This window comes from Trifolium pratense, linkage group LG2 (genome assembly GCF_020283565.1).
Source record: "Trifolium pratense cultivar HEN17-A07 linkage group LG2, ARS_RC_1.1, whole genome shotgun sequence".
NCBI classification, from domain to species: Eukaryota; Viridiplantae; Streptophyta; class Magnoliopsida; order Fabales; family Fabaceae; genus Trifolium; species Trifolium pratense.
The window spans coordinates 34,457,893-34,476,210 of NC_060060.1; the positions used below are offsets into that span (position 1 = coordinate 34,457,893).

Here is an 18,318-nt window from a genome sequence, read left to right on the forward strand (position 1 = left end):
CAGTTGGAAGAGAGAAAAATGGATTGTTAGAAACAGAGTGAAGAAGAGGAAGTAGGAACGTTACTACGTTAGTGTTTTGTGTGGAAAAAGAGTTCAGATCACCTCCATTTCGTTATGCTCCATTTTTTCCAGTTCATTGCTTAGATGTATAACATGTGGCATATAACAATTTCAATGGTTCAGATTTAAAATTTAAAAAGAAGTACATTTGTTTAATTGAAGAAAAAAAACACTTTTTTTTCGAGTGAAATGTCAAATACCCCTTAAATTTCAAAATTCGTCAAATACTCCCAAAATTTGGAATAGGCAAATACCTCTGAAATTGTAAAATATCAATCAAATTGCCCTCTCCGTTAGTTTGTTCCGTTAAGTGCGATGATGTGGCTAATAAAGGGTGACGTGACATGATGATCGGTACAATATTAGTATGCCACGTCACATGGAGCAATTTGACTGAAGCTATTTGACAATATGTTATAAATTTGAGGGGGTATTTGACCGTTAAAATTTCATAATACCATTAAATATGACCATTATAGTGATATATTTGTTACAAATTTCGGTCAAATACCCACACTCAAATGAGTCCCAGTAACATAGACTATGACTAGCAGGTGCCACGTATACAGTTAACGGTCACGTCATCAAAATAGACGGAATAAATGAAGCAGTGAATAATTTGATTAACTGTTTACAATTTCAAATTTCCAAATTTTAGGGGGTATTTGAAGAATTTTAAAATTTCGGACGAGTCCCTTCTTCCTCGCACATTCATGTTCCTCTTCCTCATGCAATACAGCTTACACTCCTCCTCTCATCGCCGTCACCCTTCTTCTTCCGTTCCAGCGCCGCTCGCAACCGCCGCCCTTGTGTCTCTGTTTCTTTATCTTTCCGTCCAAACGCCGTTGCCGTTTGCCGTCATTTTCAGATTCAGGACAAAAACATCGTCATGAGAAATTAGGAACGTTAGTGGATTGTTAGTAACAGAGTGAAGAAGAGGAAGTAGGAACGTTAGTATTCATATATATATAAGCGGAACCAAACTAAATCAAATCGAGCTGCAAAACTTAGGGTATTAAGTCAGCGCAAAGATGTTGTATTGCTGATTAGTTGAAGTTCAACTGCATTGCCTCACACAAATTTATATCGATGGAGGATTCTCATTCCTCTCTGTTCAACCTAGGGATTTTAGACACAGTCACCGAAGATCAACTTCACGAAATCCTTGACAGCTACAACGCCTTCTGCAACGCCACACAATCTCTTCTTCTCGGTAGTGCCGGCGACATCTCATTCGGCGCTGAATTTGTTTCTCACGTTCACACCCTCTGCAAACACGGCCTGGAATCACTCGTTCCTGACCACTTTCTCAAAGTCTTAGAGGTACCCAACAAAGCATTTCACTTTTTACATTAAGATGTTCCAATTGTTATTCATCCCTTTTGCTCACAGGAAACGTTTCAGCGAAACGGGGCATCGAGATTTTGGCGGCATTTCGATCCTTACGCTGGTTTTGTTGGTTTGGACGAGAATGATGATATCAATGTGAGTTTTTATTTATGAACCTAACTTATCATAGTTTTGGTTGTGGTTTTCCATGCTTGATTTATTGTGTTTAATGAAACAGATTGATGAAGATGAGATTGAGAGTGTGTTGTGTAATGCTTTGGAACAAATTTCTTTGGAGAAACAGTCTCATGAGAAGTGTCTTTTAATTTTGGTCCAGGCTTTGCAATCTTTCAAGGATCAAATGTTAGAGGCAGAAACAAATTATCTCATCTCTAAGTATCAATGGATTGTCTCTTCAGTGCTTATGACTACACTTCCTCCGGTTTTCCCTGGTTTGTAACAAATTTATTCATGTCTTATGTTAATGTAAATGAAGGCTTGCTATTTCATACTATAATAAATAAATACATTTATAGCTTTCAATTTTTCTTATATAATAAATCATGTCAACAATGCTCTTGGTTTTCACATTGAACTTCGCAGTCTTCTGCTTGCTATAATATACACCAGTGAAAGTGATATAGTTCAGTTCTTAGTGTAACGGCTTCTTTGATTTTCTTAAAAATATTCTACTTGCTTCAAAGATTTTCTCATTAGAAATGTAGTTACTGCCCTTTCTGTCTGTTAAGAAACATGGAAATGATAGAGAAAAACTTGAAAGCTTGTTGTATTGATAGTAGTAAGAATGAGATACAAAATGAAAAGATGGCACTAATGAGTTCTAATTGCCTTATATTCTTTTCCATTTTCTACCATTAGCTATATTGCGTTGGTATTTTAAAAGAAGGTTGGAGGAGTTACATACAAGTACAACCATGGATGGTGAGTTCGCTGACGATATACCTCTAAGTAAGGATGCCATGGATTTAGATGAAAAAGTAAAAATATGCAACAATGATGGTGAGATGAATGTCGATGTGTGCTACAGCGACCTTCGTTTCTCAGAAAACAGTAAAATGGTGAACAACATTGGAAAAGTTGTTCTTGATCTCAAAAGTCTCGGATTTACTTCTATGGCTGAAGATGCTTATGCTTCTGCTATATTCTTACTACTAAAGGTGAGCTTGTTTATGAAATTCAAAATCTGGATCTTCCGCTTTTCCTCAGTCTCTTCCCATCTTTTGTTTCACCTTTATGTTGCACTTATCAACTGTCTCTGTTTGAGAGCATAATCTTTGGCTAGGTCATTGACTCATTTGTCTGAATTTCAGGCAAAAGTATATGATGTAGCCGGAGATGATTTTAGGAGTTCTGTCTTACAATCTATTCAAAGCTGGATACAGGTTTGTAGTGCCTATATGTTTTGTATGTGTATACATTGTGTGCGTGTCTATGCTAGCCTGTTTAGATAAACAATGTTTTCACGATTCTAACATACGATGCTTATGACTGGAATCATTTAGGCCGTTCCTCTCCAGTTTGTCCATGCCCTTCTTGTCTATCTTGGCAACTTTGTTAGTTACGAAATTACTTCATCAGGTCTCAAATCACCCTTAGCGCCGAAACCATCATCATGTTGTCTTGGAATTGATACTCCCTCTGAAAGTCTTGTCAGATGGAAGTTGCGGCTGGAATATTTTGCTTACGAAACACTACAAGATTTAAGGATAGCCAAATTGTTTGAGATAATTGTTGATTATCCTGAGAGGTAGTTTGTTAATTGTAATTACCAGCTTTCCTTATGGGTTCTCTGTTAGAAAAATAATTAATTACCTTCTTTTATGTCTCATTAAATTGAATGGCATTATCAACTGCATTGACGGAAACATGTTTAGTGGGTATAGCTTCATGCAGCAGTAGAAGGAAAATGGCGGTTTTTCTAAGTTTAGTGCTGTTGAAAATTGATGTTTTTGGTTGTACAACTGGACAATGAAAATTTAATTTAATTATAAAACTAATGCTTCATCCAGCTGCATGGTTTAACCTTGGCTTGAGTAAATTTTGAACTCCGACAATAAGCACTAACTTAACAAACAAATTCTTCGCTAGATCATATCTCATTTGTTTATACATTTCTGAGCATTTATATTTCCTTTTCTCTCTGATGATACTTGAAGCTCTCCTGCAATTGAAGACTTAAAACTTTGCCTTGAATACACCAGACAACATTCAAAGCTGGTGGAGTCATTTATTTCTGCACTGCATTATCGCCTTCTTACTGCAGGCGCATCAACCAACGATATATTACACCAATATGTTTCGACTATTAAAGCCCTAAGGACAATAGATCCTGAAGGTGTTTTCCTTGAGGCAGTTGGTGAACCAATAAGAGATTATTTAAGAGGAAGGAGAGATACAATAAAATGCATAGTGACCATGCTGACAGATGGGACGAGTGGGAACTCAAGTGCATCTGGAAATCTCGGAGATAGCCTTCTTGAAGAGTTGAATAGAGATAAAGAAGTTCAAGAAAATTTTGGTATTGATGATGATTTTAACACTGATGATAGGCAAGCATGGATCAATGCCACACGGTATATTATATAATGAATTTTGATTTGCAGTTTTCACTGTTCTTTCTGATGTGGTCTACCTGCCAGGTTGTTAAATTGATGTTTCTTCTAAATGGGATTTTCCAAGCAGATGGCAACCTGATCCTATGGATGCCGATCCATTGAAGGGAAGCAGAAACCAAAGGAAGGTTGACGTACTTGGGATGATTGTTGGCATAATTGGTTCAAAAGATCACTTGATTCAGGAATATCAAACTATGCTTGCTGAGAAACTTCTAAATAAATCTGATTATGATATTGACTCAGAGATACGTACTCTAGAACTCCTTAAGGTACTTATTCAAATAAATCTCATGTTGCTGCTTTGTTTGACCGAAAGGTTAATATTTTATCATTTTTTGTGTGTAGGCATTCTTGATTTTGATATTCCTATTTAAAAGTCTCTTTAATGCTTTTTTCTGTAGATACATTTCGGAGACAGCAGCCTACAAAAATGTGAGATTATGCTCAATGATCTAATTGGCTCAAAGAGAGTCAACACTAACATCAAAGCTACCATAATTCAGCCACCTCAGACAAGTAATTTCCAAGTTCAAATATCCCTTATTTGTGATCATTGCCAATTTGCCAAATATATTTTTAACTATTATTTGCTTCAATTCCATTTCGCCAAAATTTGGCTATGCGCTCTTAGGTGTGGAGGTCGAAAACAATGCAATATCCATGGATAAAATAGCTTCCACTATCATATCTTCTAATTTCTGGCCTCCAATTCAGGTCTGCAGATAAAATTGTTTTATTGATCATTTTTTTTGAATTTCAGATATTGTGAAAAATTTGATGTATTTATGATATGTTTCAAATTATAATTCTCACTACTCAGCCTGAATATTATACTTAATTCATTGATATTATTTCTTAAATGAAAATGCCGATACACAATCTGCAATTACATTTTGTTTACCATAATATGGGCTCATCACTGCCTAGTGGTACTCAACCTGTTTTTTTTTTTCTTCTTCTTATTTTTAATTTCAGATATCGTAAAAAATTAATTTATTTATGTTATGATTCAGACTGTAGTTCTCACTACTTAGTGTTGTTAAATATCTGGTATAGTGCCGGTATACCGGTATTGCGTATCGGAATTTTGGCAATCCGATACGAAATCCGGTACGGCATCTTGACTCCGCTATGCTCAAAATAGCGCCGTTTTTCTCATAAACCGGTATAGCCGCTATGTATTGATATCGGAATTGGGTAATATTTTAGGCTTTTAGCGGTGGCGTCAGTGGACCAATATTTTTTTATTTATTTAAAATAAGCGGTTGACGTATATTAAAAAACAATAAAAACAATGTGAAGTGGTGGAGTGAATGCTAAGAATAAAAAGAAGTAAGAAAGTGAAGCTTATCAAAGAGCGAAGCTTGATATGCTTGATGGGTTGGGTAACATTGATTCAGATGAATCAATTGAAGAAGCGAAAGATATGCCTCACTTTCTGAAAGTGAGGATATAATGATTATGTTGGGGAAAAGGAGGATGATAATTCGATCTTTTATCACCAGTTAGAGCTAGAACTACCGATTATTAGTTGTTTTGAAGTTTGTACTACTTAGCTTTTGAGTTTTAAGTTGTTTTTAATTTCTGTTTTTTGCTTTATTAGTTGTTTGAATTTGAGATTTTCAGATTAATGTCGATCAATTTTTTTAATATCGTGTAGCTTTTATTTGTATTTTATGTTTTGTTTTATATATAATTATTTATTTTAACCACTTTGCGGCTTCTGCTATTTACCCGCTACGCTATCCGATATTTCTCATATCGTTTTTTTGGCAAACCGCTATTCTTCAATGAAAATATCAATTCTTCAATGAAAATACCCATACATAATCTGCAGTTGGATGTTGTTCTTACTGATTTTTGTTTGATAAGAATGACTTCTACACATGAGATGTAGGGATTATAATTGATTCCCTTACCATATATTTCAAATTTCAGGGTTCTCCTGTTTCTCAATTCCGTAGTTTGTAAATCTGAATTATTTTAGGCCACTCATCCTTACCCTGTCACAAGCAATTCTAATCCAAAACTTAACTTCTGTCTTTATTCCCCCGTCTTCTACACGGTCATCTCTCATTTGTTTTTACTTTTGTCCATTATGTTGAGGCGAATTTATATTTTCCGAAAGTAAATTTTCTACTCACTTTGTATATGTAAGAAGTTAATGCTGCACTGCATTGGTACTTCTCTTTCAAAAAAAGGAAAGTGGAGACAAATCAAATCAGGTTTAAAATTTTGATAGCTTCTTTTTGAAGAAGCCTAAACAGTTTCAATTTTTTTTTATTTTTTTTATATTCTGCTTTAATGTTATTCCATATAAACTCGTGGAGAGTTTCCTCAAACTAACAAGAATTTGTTGTAGCATAGTTGAATGAGAGAGAAAAGAGAGACACATGCCAAAAACCGTGTGACTGAATAGCATTGCAGAAGGTCTATTATATAGGGGATTATACACTTAATTACAAAATAAATATTCTACATAATATGCTAGGCTAAGTAACTTCTAGATTAAGCTAGAATATATTTACAACACTCCCCCTCAAGCTGGAGCATATAAGTCAAATGCGCCAAGCTTGCCACATATATAACTTGTTCTAGAACCCCGCATGGATTTTGGAAAAAATCCGCCAACTGATCATTTGAATTGACAAAGCTTGTGACGGTGTCTCCTGATTCAATCTTCTCAATGTTTGGTTTTCTCATGAAGGACTGGATTTGAGGCAATATCCAACGCGGCTTGATTATCACATATAACTGTCATTGGTGGTGCTTCTTCGAATTGATGTTCCTTGAATAACTGCTTCAACCAACATGCTACTAGTGCCATAGTCCTATATTCTCCCCCAGTGCTTGATCTTGCAACTACATTTTGTTTCTCACTCTTCTAGGATATCAGGTTTCCTCCAATAAGTACACAATACCCAGAAGTGGATTGTCTATCAATGGGTGAGCCTGTCCAATTAGCATCTGAGTATCCAACTATCCGAGTATGTCCTTTATCCTCATAAATGAGACTTTTTCCTGGAGCACCAGTATTTAAGAATCCGAATTAAAGCATTCATGTGTTCTTGACGAGGAGAATTTCAGAATTGGCTTACCACACTAGCTGCAAAGGAAATATTTGAGCGAGTGACTTTGAGATAATTAAATTTTCCATCCAATCTTCTATATCTCCTTGACTCAGATGGAGGCTCCCCCTGATTAGGTAGAAGTTTGACATTTGGATCCATAAGAGTATCAACTGGCTTGGCATTCAATAGACATGTTTCTTCAAGAATATCCATAGCATATTTCCTTTGTGAAATTACAAGGCCGTCCTTGGATTGGGCTACCTCAAGACCCAAAAAGTAATAGACTTTACCAAAGTCTTTAGTTTGAACCTCATTAGAAAGATGTTTTAAATGGAGTATTCACTCTTGATCACTACTGGTTATGACAATATCATCTACATAAACTATGAGATAAATGCGTCATTCGGCTCAGTTACAAAATAGAATGGTCAGCTTCAGTACAAATCATACCAAACTGTTTCACTACTGTGCTGAATCTGCCAAACCAAGCTCGAGGAGATCGTTTAAGACCATAAAGGGACATGTGTAGCCGACAAACTAAGGTAGATGACACCCCCCGAGCAACAAACCCAGGTGGTTGCTCCATATATACTTCCTTTTCAAGATCACGAGGCAAAAAAATCATTTTTAACGTCAAGTGGATGGAGTGGCCAATGGCAAATAGATGCAATAGATAGAAAGAGTCTAACAGATGCCATTTTGGCGACAGGTGAAAATGTATAATTATGACCAACTTTCTGATTATATCCCTTGGCCACCAAGTGAGCCTTAAAACGATCAATCTTACCATAAAGACCAACTTTCACCGTATAAAGCTAACAACAACCTATTAACGACTTCCCATGAGGTAGAGGAGCTAGTTCCCAGGTACCATTGCTTTAGAGAGCACACATCTCGTCAATCATTGCTTGCCTCCAAGCTGAGTAGATAACACTTCACATGGAGATTTTGGAATAGAAACAGAAGACAAACAAGTCAATGTAATGAGGAGATGGAATTTGAGTACGTTGTATACCTTTACGAATAGCAATGGAAGTTCTACGATCGGATCTGGTAAAGGCGGTGGCGAAGGAAGAGTGTTTGGAATGACCTCAGTATCTTAAACAGGTGGCGGAACATGCACAGCAGATGGTTGTTGACGAAGGTGGCAAGTTTGAAGAGGTCGTGGTATGGGAGGCTCCGCGGGAAGGTCTCCAGGAGGGTGTGCAGGAGGGGTCGCGTGAAGAACAAGAAAGATCGTGGACAAAACATGTGGACCCAAAGACACGGGGCGGAAGCAAGTGTAAAGGGGTATTAGAGAAAAGGATCAAGAGTGGGACTTGATTACTTAAGATCGATGAAGGCATGTGATTTATAAAAATGAGACGGAACATTACTATGAAGTAGTTCTAGTGGTTTCAATGAGATGTCGATTTTTGTGTTTGGCTACCCAATTTTGTTGAGGTGTCTGGGCAAAAGAATTTTGGTGAAGAATACCATTAGAGGCCATAAACTTTTGAAATTGGTGAGACAAATATTCTTTGGCATTATCCAAATTGAGTTTTAACTTCATGATAAAATTGCTCAAAAATAGAGAATAAGTCAAATATGTTTTTCATCAAATGTAACCATGTGCAACGGGAAAAATCACCAATAAAAGTAACAAAATATTTGGAGTCCGAAGTCAAGATGGTTCCCCAAACATCAGAGTGAACTAAAGCAAAGGGGACGATGCTCGTTTTTCGACTCAATTGGGCAAATGACTATGAGTGTGTTTTCCTAACTGACACGACTCACAATGCAAACCAGATAATTTGGGGACCAACCTTTGAAGTTTGAGGAGACTTGGGTGACCTAACTGATCATGCATAGTAAGAGGGGAATCTGTTGGAGGGCACGCTGTTGATGGGTTTGAGATAATAAAGGCCATAAGACTTACATCCGACACCAAGCTGCCTTTTAGAAATCTGATCCTGCAAAGTAACATACTAACATTGCCATTAGTAAAATAGACAACACAATCATGTGAACGAGTCAGTCGACTTGTAGAATTTAAATTAAATGAACATCCAGTCAGGTAAAGGACAAATGTAATTGATAAAGAAGGGAGAATTCGGACAGTGCCAAATGCCAATTCCTTGAGACTGTACTTCAGAACCATTGGCTGAAACGACACCAGGTAAGTAGCCATATATGGTGAGAGAGGAGAAAAGAGCCTTATTACCAGTAATATGACAAGATGCACCATTATCAAGAACCCATGGGTTAAGAGAAGGTGACTGAAAGTTGCAAACAAATGATTGCGTAACAGCAGATTCTGAAACTTTACCCACTGGAGGAAATCTTCATGATTGCGTAAATGCCTTAGAAGAATATTTGGGATGAGGATGTGGATGATCGCCCCCGAGAATAATTAACAGTCCACAAACAGCGCGTTGAAATTGTCGGAGAGAGAAAATACGTCCGAACAGGAGAGACAGAAAGTCTTGTTTGTACCACGTATTTCCGTGGATTGGAATTTGAAACTGACACGGCTCGTGGAGTTTTGCACCGGACAGAGAGGCGGCACATGCAGGAGCATGACGGGGTACCTGCAGCGGAGATTTCGGTGACAGGCCGGATTAAGGATTCCGATTTGGATGTGCTGTGGTCTGTTGCCAGAAAGTTCGCCAGAATGGGCGGCGGCGGAAGTGGTGGTTTGTGACGGAAAGTGATGAATCTAGATGCCGGAAAGTGTCACTGCTATGGAGGAGGGGTAAACTGGAGTTGAAGCACGGTTTGCCGAAAAATTTCTCACCCGAGGACAGTGGGTCCACCGGGCAATCACTGTTTAGTTCAATTAGAAGTGTGATAATAGTCTAGTCTTTAAAATAAAATGAATTGTCCAACCAAAATATATTTTTATCAATTGCATTGTTGTCCTGCAAAGTTGTCTCTGTTCTATGATTGACTTCGAAGATAATTACAGGATGAGCCCCTTAACCTGCCTGAACCTGTTGACCAGCTTCTCTCTGATTATGCGAAGAGATTTACTGAAATCAAAACACCCCGTAAGCTTCAGTGGAAAAAAAGTCTTGGGACTGTCAAGGTCAGTTGCTCTATTTATTTATTTTTCCAAATCTCATTGTCTAGGGATATTTAGCAAGTTTGTTGAATTTGATTTGTGGTGTTACCCCTTTCGCATTCTTTACAGTTTTGACTCTATTTTTATTTTTTTGCCTAATATTGTCATGCTCAATGGTATAGCTGGAGTTGCAGTTTGAAGATAGGGTAATGCAATTCACTGTAGCCCCTGTTCTTGCATCTATGATTATGAAGTTTCAAGATCAAATGAGGTATTGTCACAATCCATCAATACTTTTAGTCTGGTTGTTTTGACCGTAGTTTCATATTATGTTTCTGCTTTCAGTTGGACTTCTAAAAACCTTGCGGCTGCTATTGGGATACCTGTGGATGTATTAATTAGGAGAATCAATTTTTGGATAAACAAGGTAAATCTGTTAAATTTTCTCGGCATACATTTAGGCATTAGTAAACACTTCCCTTTCATGGTTATTTTTTTCTCTTGTTCAATCTGGAAACTTTTGTTGGATTTTCCAAAACAAAAATTCTAGTTAGTTTACACTATTTCAATGGCATGATTTGCTGTTTGTTGAAATATTTTATAAATATTTATATCGATTCTATTTATTTTTTCTATTCCAATCACTCCTTAATTTATGGAGTGTGATTATGTACTCTCCGGAAAAGGCTTGTTATTTGGAAAAACTAGTGATAAGAATGTAGCTATATTTACTGATGCTGATTGAGCAGGATCCATTACAGATATAAAGTTAACTTCAGGTTATTGTACCTATGTTTGGGAAACTTGGTAACACGGAGAAGTAAGAAGCAAGGTGTAGTTATTAGAAACAGTGCAAAGGCTGAGTTTAGAGCAATGGTCCCAGGAATTTTGAGGGTCTTTGGATTCATCGAGTTCTAATTATAGCAAAAACAAGTTTATGTACTCTCCTACAAAAGGAGCACCTTTTTCATTGATTCAAATACGGATTCTATGTTTGAGACCACAAGTTATAAGTTTAGCGGTGAAGATGTAACTTCACTTGTGGCTGTCTTTTTTGTACGCAGGGGGTTATTGAAGAGTCAACAGGGGCAGAATCCTCTGACCATGTGTACACCATTGTGGAAAACATGGCTGAGACAAGTAAGAATGGAGGAGGCAGTGGCAACGCTCAGGAACTTCTTGGAGACGATGCGCTGGAAGACAGATCTGGGGCCTAAGTAGAAAATCAACTTCGGATGGAGATGACTGTGTATGAGGTATATGAAATTAAGTTCTTCATTAATTTTGAACTGTACTAACTTTAATTGATATTTGTGACTTGCTTTCATAATTTTAAAAGCAGACCTTTTTCACTATCTGCATGTTACTCTTAGTTTACACAATATGTGATAAATCTTTTCCAGTTTTCCCTTGAGATGATGGATTGGGCCGCACGAGTTCAAACACTATGTAATGTGAAATCTTGCGAATAAAGACATCTAACATGCGTTGTCTTGTGGCAGAAATTTATCTTGGGGATGCTCAAAAACATTGGTAGCATGACATTAGATCGCATTCACAATATGCTCATGGTAAGAATGGTTTTACACCTTCATGAATGTTTGGAGATATAGCATGATCAACAAGATTAATTATGTGATTCTTCTTTTTATAACCGCAGAAGTTTTGCATTGCCGACAAATCACTCCAACAGCTGCAAAGCTTTTTGTCTAGTCTAGTCTCCGAGGAGAAGTTAGAACTTCGGGATGGAATGTACATTCTAAAGTAGTGAGCTGAAATAATCCTTTTGGCCATGAACTTGTACAGCCTAATTGGAAAAGTTATATTTATGAAGTGTTAGTTTATTGTACATATCAAATAGATTTGTATGCCAATTTTTTTACTATTACTTTTCCCACCCAATGTGTTTATCATGCGTCCTATATTTTTCTCCCAAACTTCCATTTGCTCGGATTATCTGAAACATACTGAAACCCAGAAATAATGTTGTAATTGATATCAAAGGTCTCTATTCGGCCCTAGGCTGACAGGGAGATGAAACCAGATTATGTAAAATTCAGTTTTGATTACCAGGTAAAAGAAGCGTTGAAAAGGATGAGTAATGATAAGGTAGTTGAGCCACACAATATACCTATTGGTGTGGAAAAGTCTTGGAGATATAGGAACTGTGTGGCCTACCAAACTTTTTTACGAGATTACGAGGACAAAGAAAATGTTGGATGATTGAAGAAACACTTTAATTCCGATCTATAAGAACAAGGGGGATATACAAAATTGTGTAAATTATAGAGGAATTAAACTAAGATTTAAATGCAATCTTGTTCCCCTTATTTACATATTTTCAAATTTTAGTACCATTTTTCTAAATCAATCATTTTGGTCCTATATTTTAAAAGTCAATGAAGTTTTTTAATCCCTCTCCAATTTAAGTGACATGACATACTCATTAATGACAAAGTGTTGAGTGACGGTGAATTAAGAGTAATTAAATAAAGATATACATGAAATAAATTTAAATTTATAACAGTATTAAATGAAAATAACTATATACAATTTGTTTTTTTAGTATGTGTAATTTTTTCGAAGTATTATTCCTTATGGATTAATAAATAAAAACAAAAACTTTGATGACATAATTGAATCATCATCATTAACCAAAGCCAAGGTCATCTTCAACATTCTACACCTTCTTCAACATCCATTCCATGGAATACATTTTTTTTCAAAGCACCCAATCTTACACACTCTCACTTAAGCTCTCAAACACTTTAAATCTTATATTTTAGACAAAATTACACAACAGGTCCTTAACTTATTTTTTTTAACACTTTGATCCTTTACTTTTTTTTAATACTTTGGTAATTTATCTTATTATATTACCAAAGTGTTACAAAAAAAAAAACTAAAATGTTACAAATAAATAAATAAATAAGATAAATAACCAAAGTGTTCCAAAAAAAAGACCAAAGTGTTATAAAGTGTCACCAAAAAAATAAAGATCAAAGTGTTATAAAAAAATAAGATAGAGAACCTACCGTATAATTTTGCCTAATTTTGCCTATCTTTTATAATTCATCCGAAAATCAAAAGATTCAACAAATCAAAATTCAAAAATCACATAACCTAGAAACTTAAAAATCTCAAAATCAACAACCTGTGACCCAAAAAAAAAAATTAGCTCACAAGGAAAATTGAGGGGAAATGAAAAACCCATGATGCATAGAACTCTGATTGAGTCGGTGCTTGTGATGTGAATGCACTGTGAAAAAATTCGTTGCAATTTCCACTCCAAAACCCATTTTGGGATTTTCTGGGAAAAAAATGTTGAAAAAAAAAAAGAGTTTTGAGTAAAAAAGAAATGGTTTTAGGGAGAATATTGTGAAAGGAAAATGAAGTTTGGGATTAATTAATTTGTTGGGTTTAGATTTATTGATGGTGATAGTTTTATGAAAATGAAGATGAAAGAGGATGGTGATGAAGATGATGATTCAATTGTGTTCATAAAAGTTTTTTTTTTTATAAATTATAGTAATTAATAAATGAGATAAAAATAAAATAAAAAATGACATAGAAAATACTTTTTCCAACTCACTATGCCATCAACCTTGACAGACAGTTTCCATAGCTCTTTTTTGGGATTGATGTCTTTGATGCAGTCAAATGCTCTTGCCATTTTTTCGGTTCTTTCAAGTTGTTTCAAATGATAACATATTTAGTAGAGGAACCTTTTAATAGTTTTGAATCAAATATATTCCAAACTTTGGTGAAGCTGTTAGTATAGGCACGTTGAAAAGTTTTGACTAAGATTTTCAAACTTTTGTAAATTGGCTAGAGTTATGGCATAGACACACGTAATCAATCACATTTGACCACGTGTCATTCACTTTTGACTATATGGGAGACATTTTTTCACCTGCCGACCAGTTCGCTATGTGGCATGCAAACAATGTTTTACAAGTTTTTGTCATTTTACACAGGGAGGTAAAACTGGAAGCTCAAGGGGCGAGTGAGGAGCACAAGAGGACACAGAATGAATAACTCATAAGGAAGGGAGACAAGAAACTGAAAATTCTCTTTAGATCCTTCGACATGCTTTAGAAATTTGGGGGGCCTTAAGCATATTGAAAGGTCTAAAGAGAATTTTTCCAATAAACTAACTTTATTTGCATTTATGCCGTTTTTATTCCTTGATGTTTTAAATCAGAAATTTTACTTCAACATTTGTGATATGAGGATCCCAAACTTAAGTATACTATACATTTGCAATGTGTTACCACACGCCAGTTCTAATAATAATTATAAAATGTGTACAATGGTGGCATTAGGTTGTAGAGGGAAAGGGAAACCTACCATAAAAGCCCGGCCCTCAGTAATAAATTGTCAACAATGGTGGCATTCATTCATTACATAATAAAGAAGGGTGGCGAGAGGAAATAAAAATGGAAAATCTATAACAATGGTAACCAAATCTAGCTAAGCAACACTGGCGGGAGGGAGCAAAAATTGAGGAAGATGGCGCTCCAAAATTAACAGTAGCTCTCTTCCATTGGTCACTTCATCAAAGACCCTATCCCCAAGACTTCGTGCGGCTTCAACCAATTGTCCCCTAAGTCGTTGAGAAAACAAACAGCCCCCCACCTTGACACACTCTCTATAAAGTGGGAGATAAGCAATTGCCACTATCAGCGGGCCAGGAAGATCTCTCAAGCAAATAGGAGACTCGCCCCATTTAATGATTCTCACAAGGTTCATGTAATGCTCTTTCCCTATCCTTAATCCCTCTATATAAGCTCCTTCTGACCAATGCTCGTTAAGAAATGCCTTTAGCTCCGGAGCAACAGCATCATCCTCCAATTTAGCAATGATGTCTGCAACTGCATATGTAGCTGCAGGGTCACCTAAGAAGTCAGATTGGAGGAGAAATGCTACACCATCAAGAGATCCACCACTGCGTTCACCAGCAGCTTTGAGAATTTCAACACTAAGTGCTGCAAGAACCTGCTGGGGTACATGGGGAAGAAGATAAGAAGCAATGTGAACTTGGCAGCTAGAAGTGGCTGCAGTAAGGGCAAGGCAGAGCTCCATGTCTCGGCAACCCCTTTGCACAAACCACTCAACAACTTGCATACAGCCCCTCTCAGCAGCTCTCATCAAAGGGCCCAAAAAGGCTATTGCGTTTCCCTCTTCCACCAAGCACTCCATAGTGCCTATCTTGCAGTAATGAGAGGCAAATCCCAACGCCAAGTCAACATCAACATCCAAGTTGTTTCTTTGGGCAATCTGTATCAGTTTGATTCCCAATATACCAAACAAACATGAACCAAATATTTTTAGCACACTTTGCATTATTAAAACATCCAAAACCAGCAAAACTCATTACCTTAATTCACATGTATATATAATAAATGGGAGAAAGTGACAATGTCAAAATCTCTCATATCAAAACTTCTTTAACATATGTAATAGAATGGCTACCCATTACTAAATTAGCATAATTAAGACAGAAACATATCTACACAATCCTTTGATATGACATTCAATTCAATAATAATCCAATTGTAACTACAATATTTTGTTTTTGTGACACATTCTTAGTTAAAAGAATAAGTAACTGTCTACTTGTTATGATCACAAGCATTTTTGTTCTTTTCTAAATTGTGATGATCATATATTGCCTATTGATATGTTTATGTATTGATGAGCAATTAGCAATGTGAACATCTTTGTACAAACATTGAGCATTAACGTGTATTTCAGTCAGATCGTGTCTTGATTTTTAAAAAAAATTAGATATCCTCGTATTTGTGTCATATCATTTCCTTATCTTAGATGTGGAAACATTAATTAATGTATTAAGAAAATATGCAACAGAAAAAAAAAATCAAAATTAGATTACCTGCAATAGTACACGGACCAGTTCTGTACTGCCAAAACGTGAAGCCTCCAAGAAACACTGATTGACATTGTCTGCACCTCCCTCTACCAACATGCCCAGCAACCCTTGGATCACAGAAGCCGACACACCAAATGCCCAACCTGGATCAAATGAGCTTGAGAAAAGAGTAAGAGGAAAACAAGCTGCATCAAAGGCCTCACTGAAGTCCTTCCCTGTAAGGTGGTTGCCAGCAAGATCAAGGAAGGTCTTAAAGGCAGATAACCGGAGCTGGGTCTCAACAGCTGAGTTGTGTATTACATTATCACTATCATCCTGAAGATGGGAATGGATGCCAATACATTTCAGAGCCCATTCAGTAAACTTTTGCACCTTAGCACCAGCTTCTGCCTTCAAGACTTCATCTCCATTGCATTCCTGGAGACGCTCATGCAATCTAGCAAAAAGCAGAGTTCACTTTACTGCAATATATATAGATGCAGAAATTTGAACCGACACACTAAAAAATGCATACATTGTTTCTACATAATTCAAACCCCTCTACCATACGACTTGAAAAGGCATATTTTGAGATCAGCTAGTTGCACACCAGCTGATAGTCATAGGGAAACTAGCATCAAATTTTGCTGGTTGGTCATACATTGCATGAATAATCTTGACTAAAATATAAATAATATAGTAACATTTTAAGTATTGTTTTAATCCTAACAATACGTCCAATAAAACTGCTAATGTTTGCTGACTAATTCTGACAAGAAAACTGTTCTCCTACCCTAATACCCTCCCCCACACACACACATACAAAAAAAAAAATCTTCAAAATCAACTGTTTTATTGATGACTAAAATCTTTCCCGGAAACACAATAGATATGGAAACTTGTACCTCTGAGCCATTACGGTGATAGTATCAACAAGACTCATTGTTCTGCTCTGGCATGCAGAGACACATGAAGCAAGGAATGAAGTCCTTAGAGTAGCTCTAGTGAAGTCATAAGCACCATTAGCAATGATCTTCCTGATAAATACAGTTATCCCATTAAGCTCTGGCTCTGTGCTCAAGAACCAGATGGAATCCAGTGTAATACACAAGGCATCATTAAGTGTTTGTGGATCAGCAACAAAAATTAAACTTTCTGCAAGTTCCCAATTATGGGAACTCACTGCACCTTGCAATAACCGACCCAATTCAATCCTGTCTTGTCTACATAGTTTCTTCTCCAACACTACTTTCTCACGATCAATTATGGCGGCCCTGGATTTGAGCTTCTTGGCATTGCAACAATGAGGAGTGGACATTCTTGGCTCTCCTTTCTCTGCTGCAAAAGATTGATTTTCATTTACCTGGAATTCAATTTTGTACTCTTGTGATTTAATTTCCATCTGAATGGGATTTTCCAGTTGTGCTTCAATCATCACGAGGAAATCATTACTCCCCTGGACAGATATGATGTCCAATTCTGTCAAGGCAGGTGAAGCTAAAAGCCATTGTTCAAGGCAAAAGAGAAACAATCCATCCTGAAGAATATAAGAACAAATTCATGAAAAGCAAGTACTAAATAGAAAAGCAATATTTCCGTCAAAAAAATAAAAAAAATAATAATAATAAATAGAAAAGCAAAATTAATAATTCCTTTGATTTATAGTATAATTTTAGATTTTTTCATATGATATGAAGGAAAATATAAAAAGGAGAAGTAGTAGCTGCGTGCGTCTAGAACTAGTATAAAGCAGACAGCATCCAAAAAAAAAAACTCACGTGTGAAATTTGAAACCCAAAGAAAAGAGTAAATGTCTAATATCAACATTTTTAGCTTTACAGACAATTGAAATAAATACACATATGCTATGCTGATGATGATATGCTTAAATTAAATTAAATTAAGGAATCCAAAAATTGTCCGTCCGTCCGATCAACTTGGTATATGAACAAATTATTATGATATTAATCAGAATTGCACATTGCATACAACACGAATTCGAAAAGTAATTGCTGCGACGGGGAATTAGAATATATGTTTTGAAAGGACAGTTGAAAAAAGCCAGCCACAAAAGAATAATAAATGTAAATATATCATCATATCATATCATAACATAACATAACATAATAATAACTGCCTGGAAGAAAGAGATGAATGAATGAATAGGTAGAAAACCAACCTGATTGATTGATTGATTGCGTGAGAGAGAAACGAAAAGGTTAAAGAAAACCCACAGCCCTCACCTATGTATGAATTGTTTTATGCGAGTTTCTTTTCAGATTAGCAATACCCTATTTTAAAGACCCT

The 18,318-nt window shown here is 36.2% G+C and overlaps 2 protein-coding genes across 6 annotated transcripts; one reads left to right on the forward strand and one right to left on the reverse strand.

Moving 5' to 3' along the window:
- The first annotated feature begins 745 nt into the window (after window positions 1-745).
- LOC123910782 (anaphase-promoting complex subunit 2-like) lies at window positions 746-12,024 on the forward strand. Of its 2 annotated transcripts, none has more exons than XM_045962005.1 (16): window positions 746-1,383; window positions 1,453-1,545; window positions 1,628-1,841; window positions 2,269-2,567; window positions 2,721-2,792; window positions 2,913-3,157; window positions 3,567-3,983; window positions 4,093-4,294; window positions 4,427-4,541; window positions 4,657-4,739; window positions 10,044-10,163; window positions 10,322-10,410; window positions 10,485-10,566; window positions 11,204-11,395; window positions 11,642-11,710; window positions 11,800-12,024. In XM_045962005.1, the coding sequence occupies exons 1-14, from the start codon at window positions 1,150-1,152 to the stop codon at window positions 11,354-11,356; spliced, it is 2,418 nt and encodes an 805-aa protein (XP_045817961.1). In that variant the 5' UTR covers window positions 746-1,149; the 3' UTR covers window positions 11,357-11,395; window positions 11,642-11,710; window positions 11,800-12,024. The 2 variants fall into 2 exon arrangements, with proteins under 2 accessions (XP_045817961.1, XP_045817962.1); XM_045962006.1 differs by having other exon boundaries at window positions 760-1,383; window positions 11,543-11,710.
- Window positions 12,025-14,368: 2,344 nt separating this feature from the next.
- Window positions 14,369-18,318, reverse strand: LOC123910783 (ankyrin repeat protein SKIP35-like). 4 transcript variants are annotated; one of them, XM_045962007.1, is made up of 4 exons: window positions 18,191-18,318; window positions 16,917-17,548; window positions 16,036-16,468; window positions 14,369-15,419 (listed from the first exon to the last, which is right to left on the reverse strand). In XM_045962007.1, the coding sequence occupies exons 2-4, from the start codon at window positions 17,444-17,446 to the stop codon at window positions 14,613-14,615; spliced, it is 1,770 nt and encodes a 589-aa protein (XP_045817963.1). In that variant the 5' UTR covers window positions 17,447-17,548; window positions 18,191-18,318; the 3' UTR covers window positions 14,369-14,612. The 4 variants fall into 4 exon arrangements, with proteins under 4 accessions (XP_045817963.1, XP_045817964.1, XP_045817965.1 ...); XM_045962008.1 differs by having other exon boundaries at window positions 16,917-17,552; window positions 18,199-18,304; XM_045962009.1 differs by having other exon boundaries at window positions 16,917-17,552; window positions 18,203-18,277.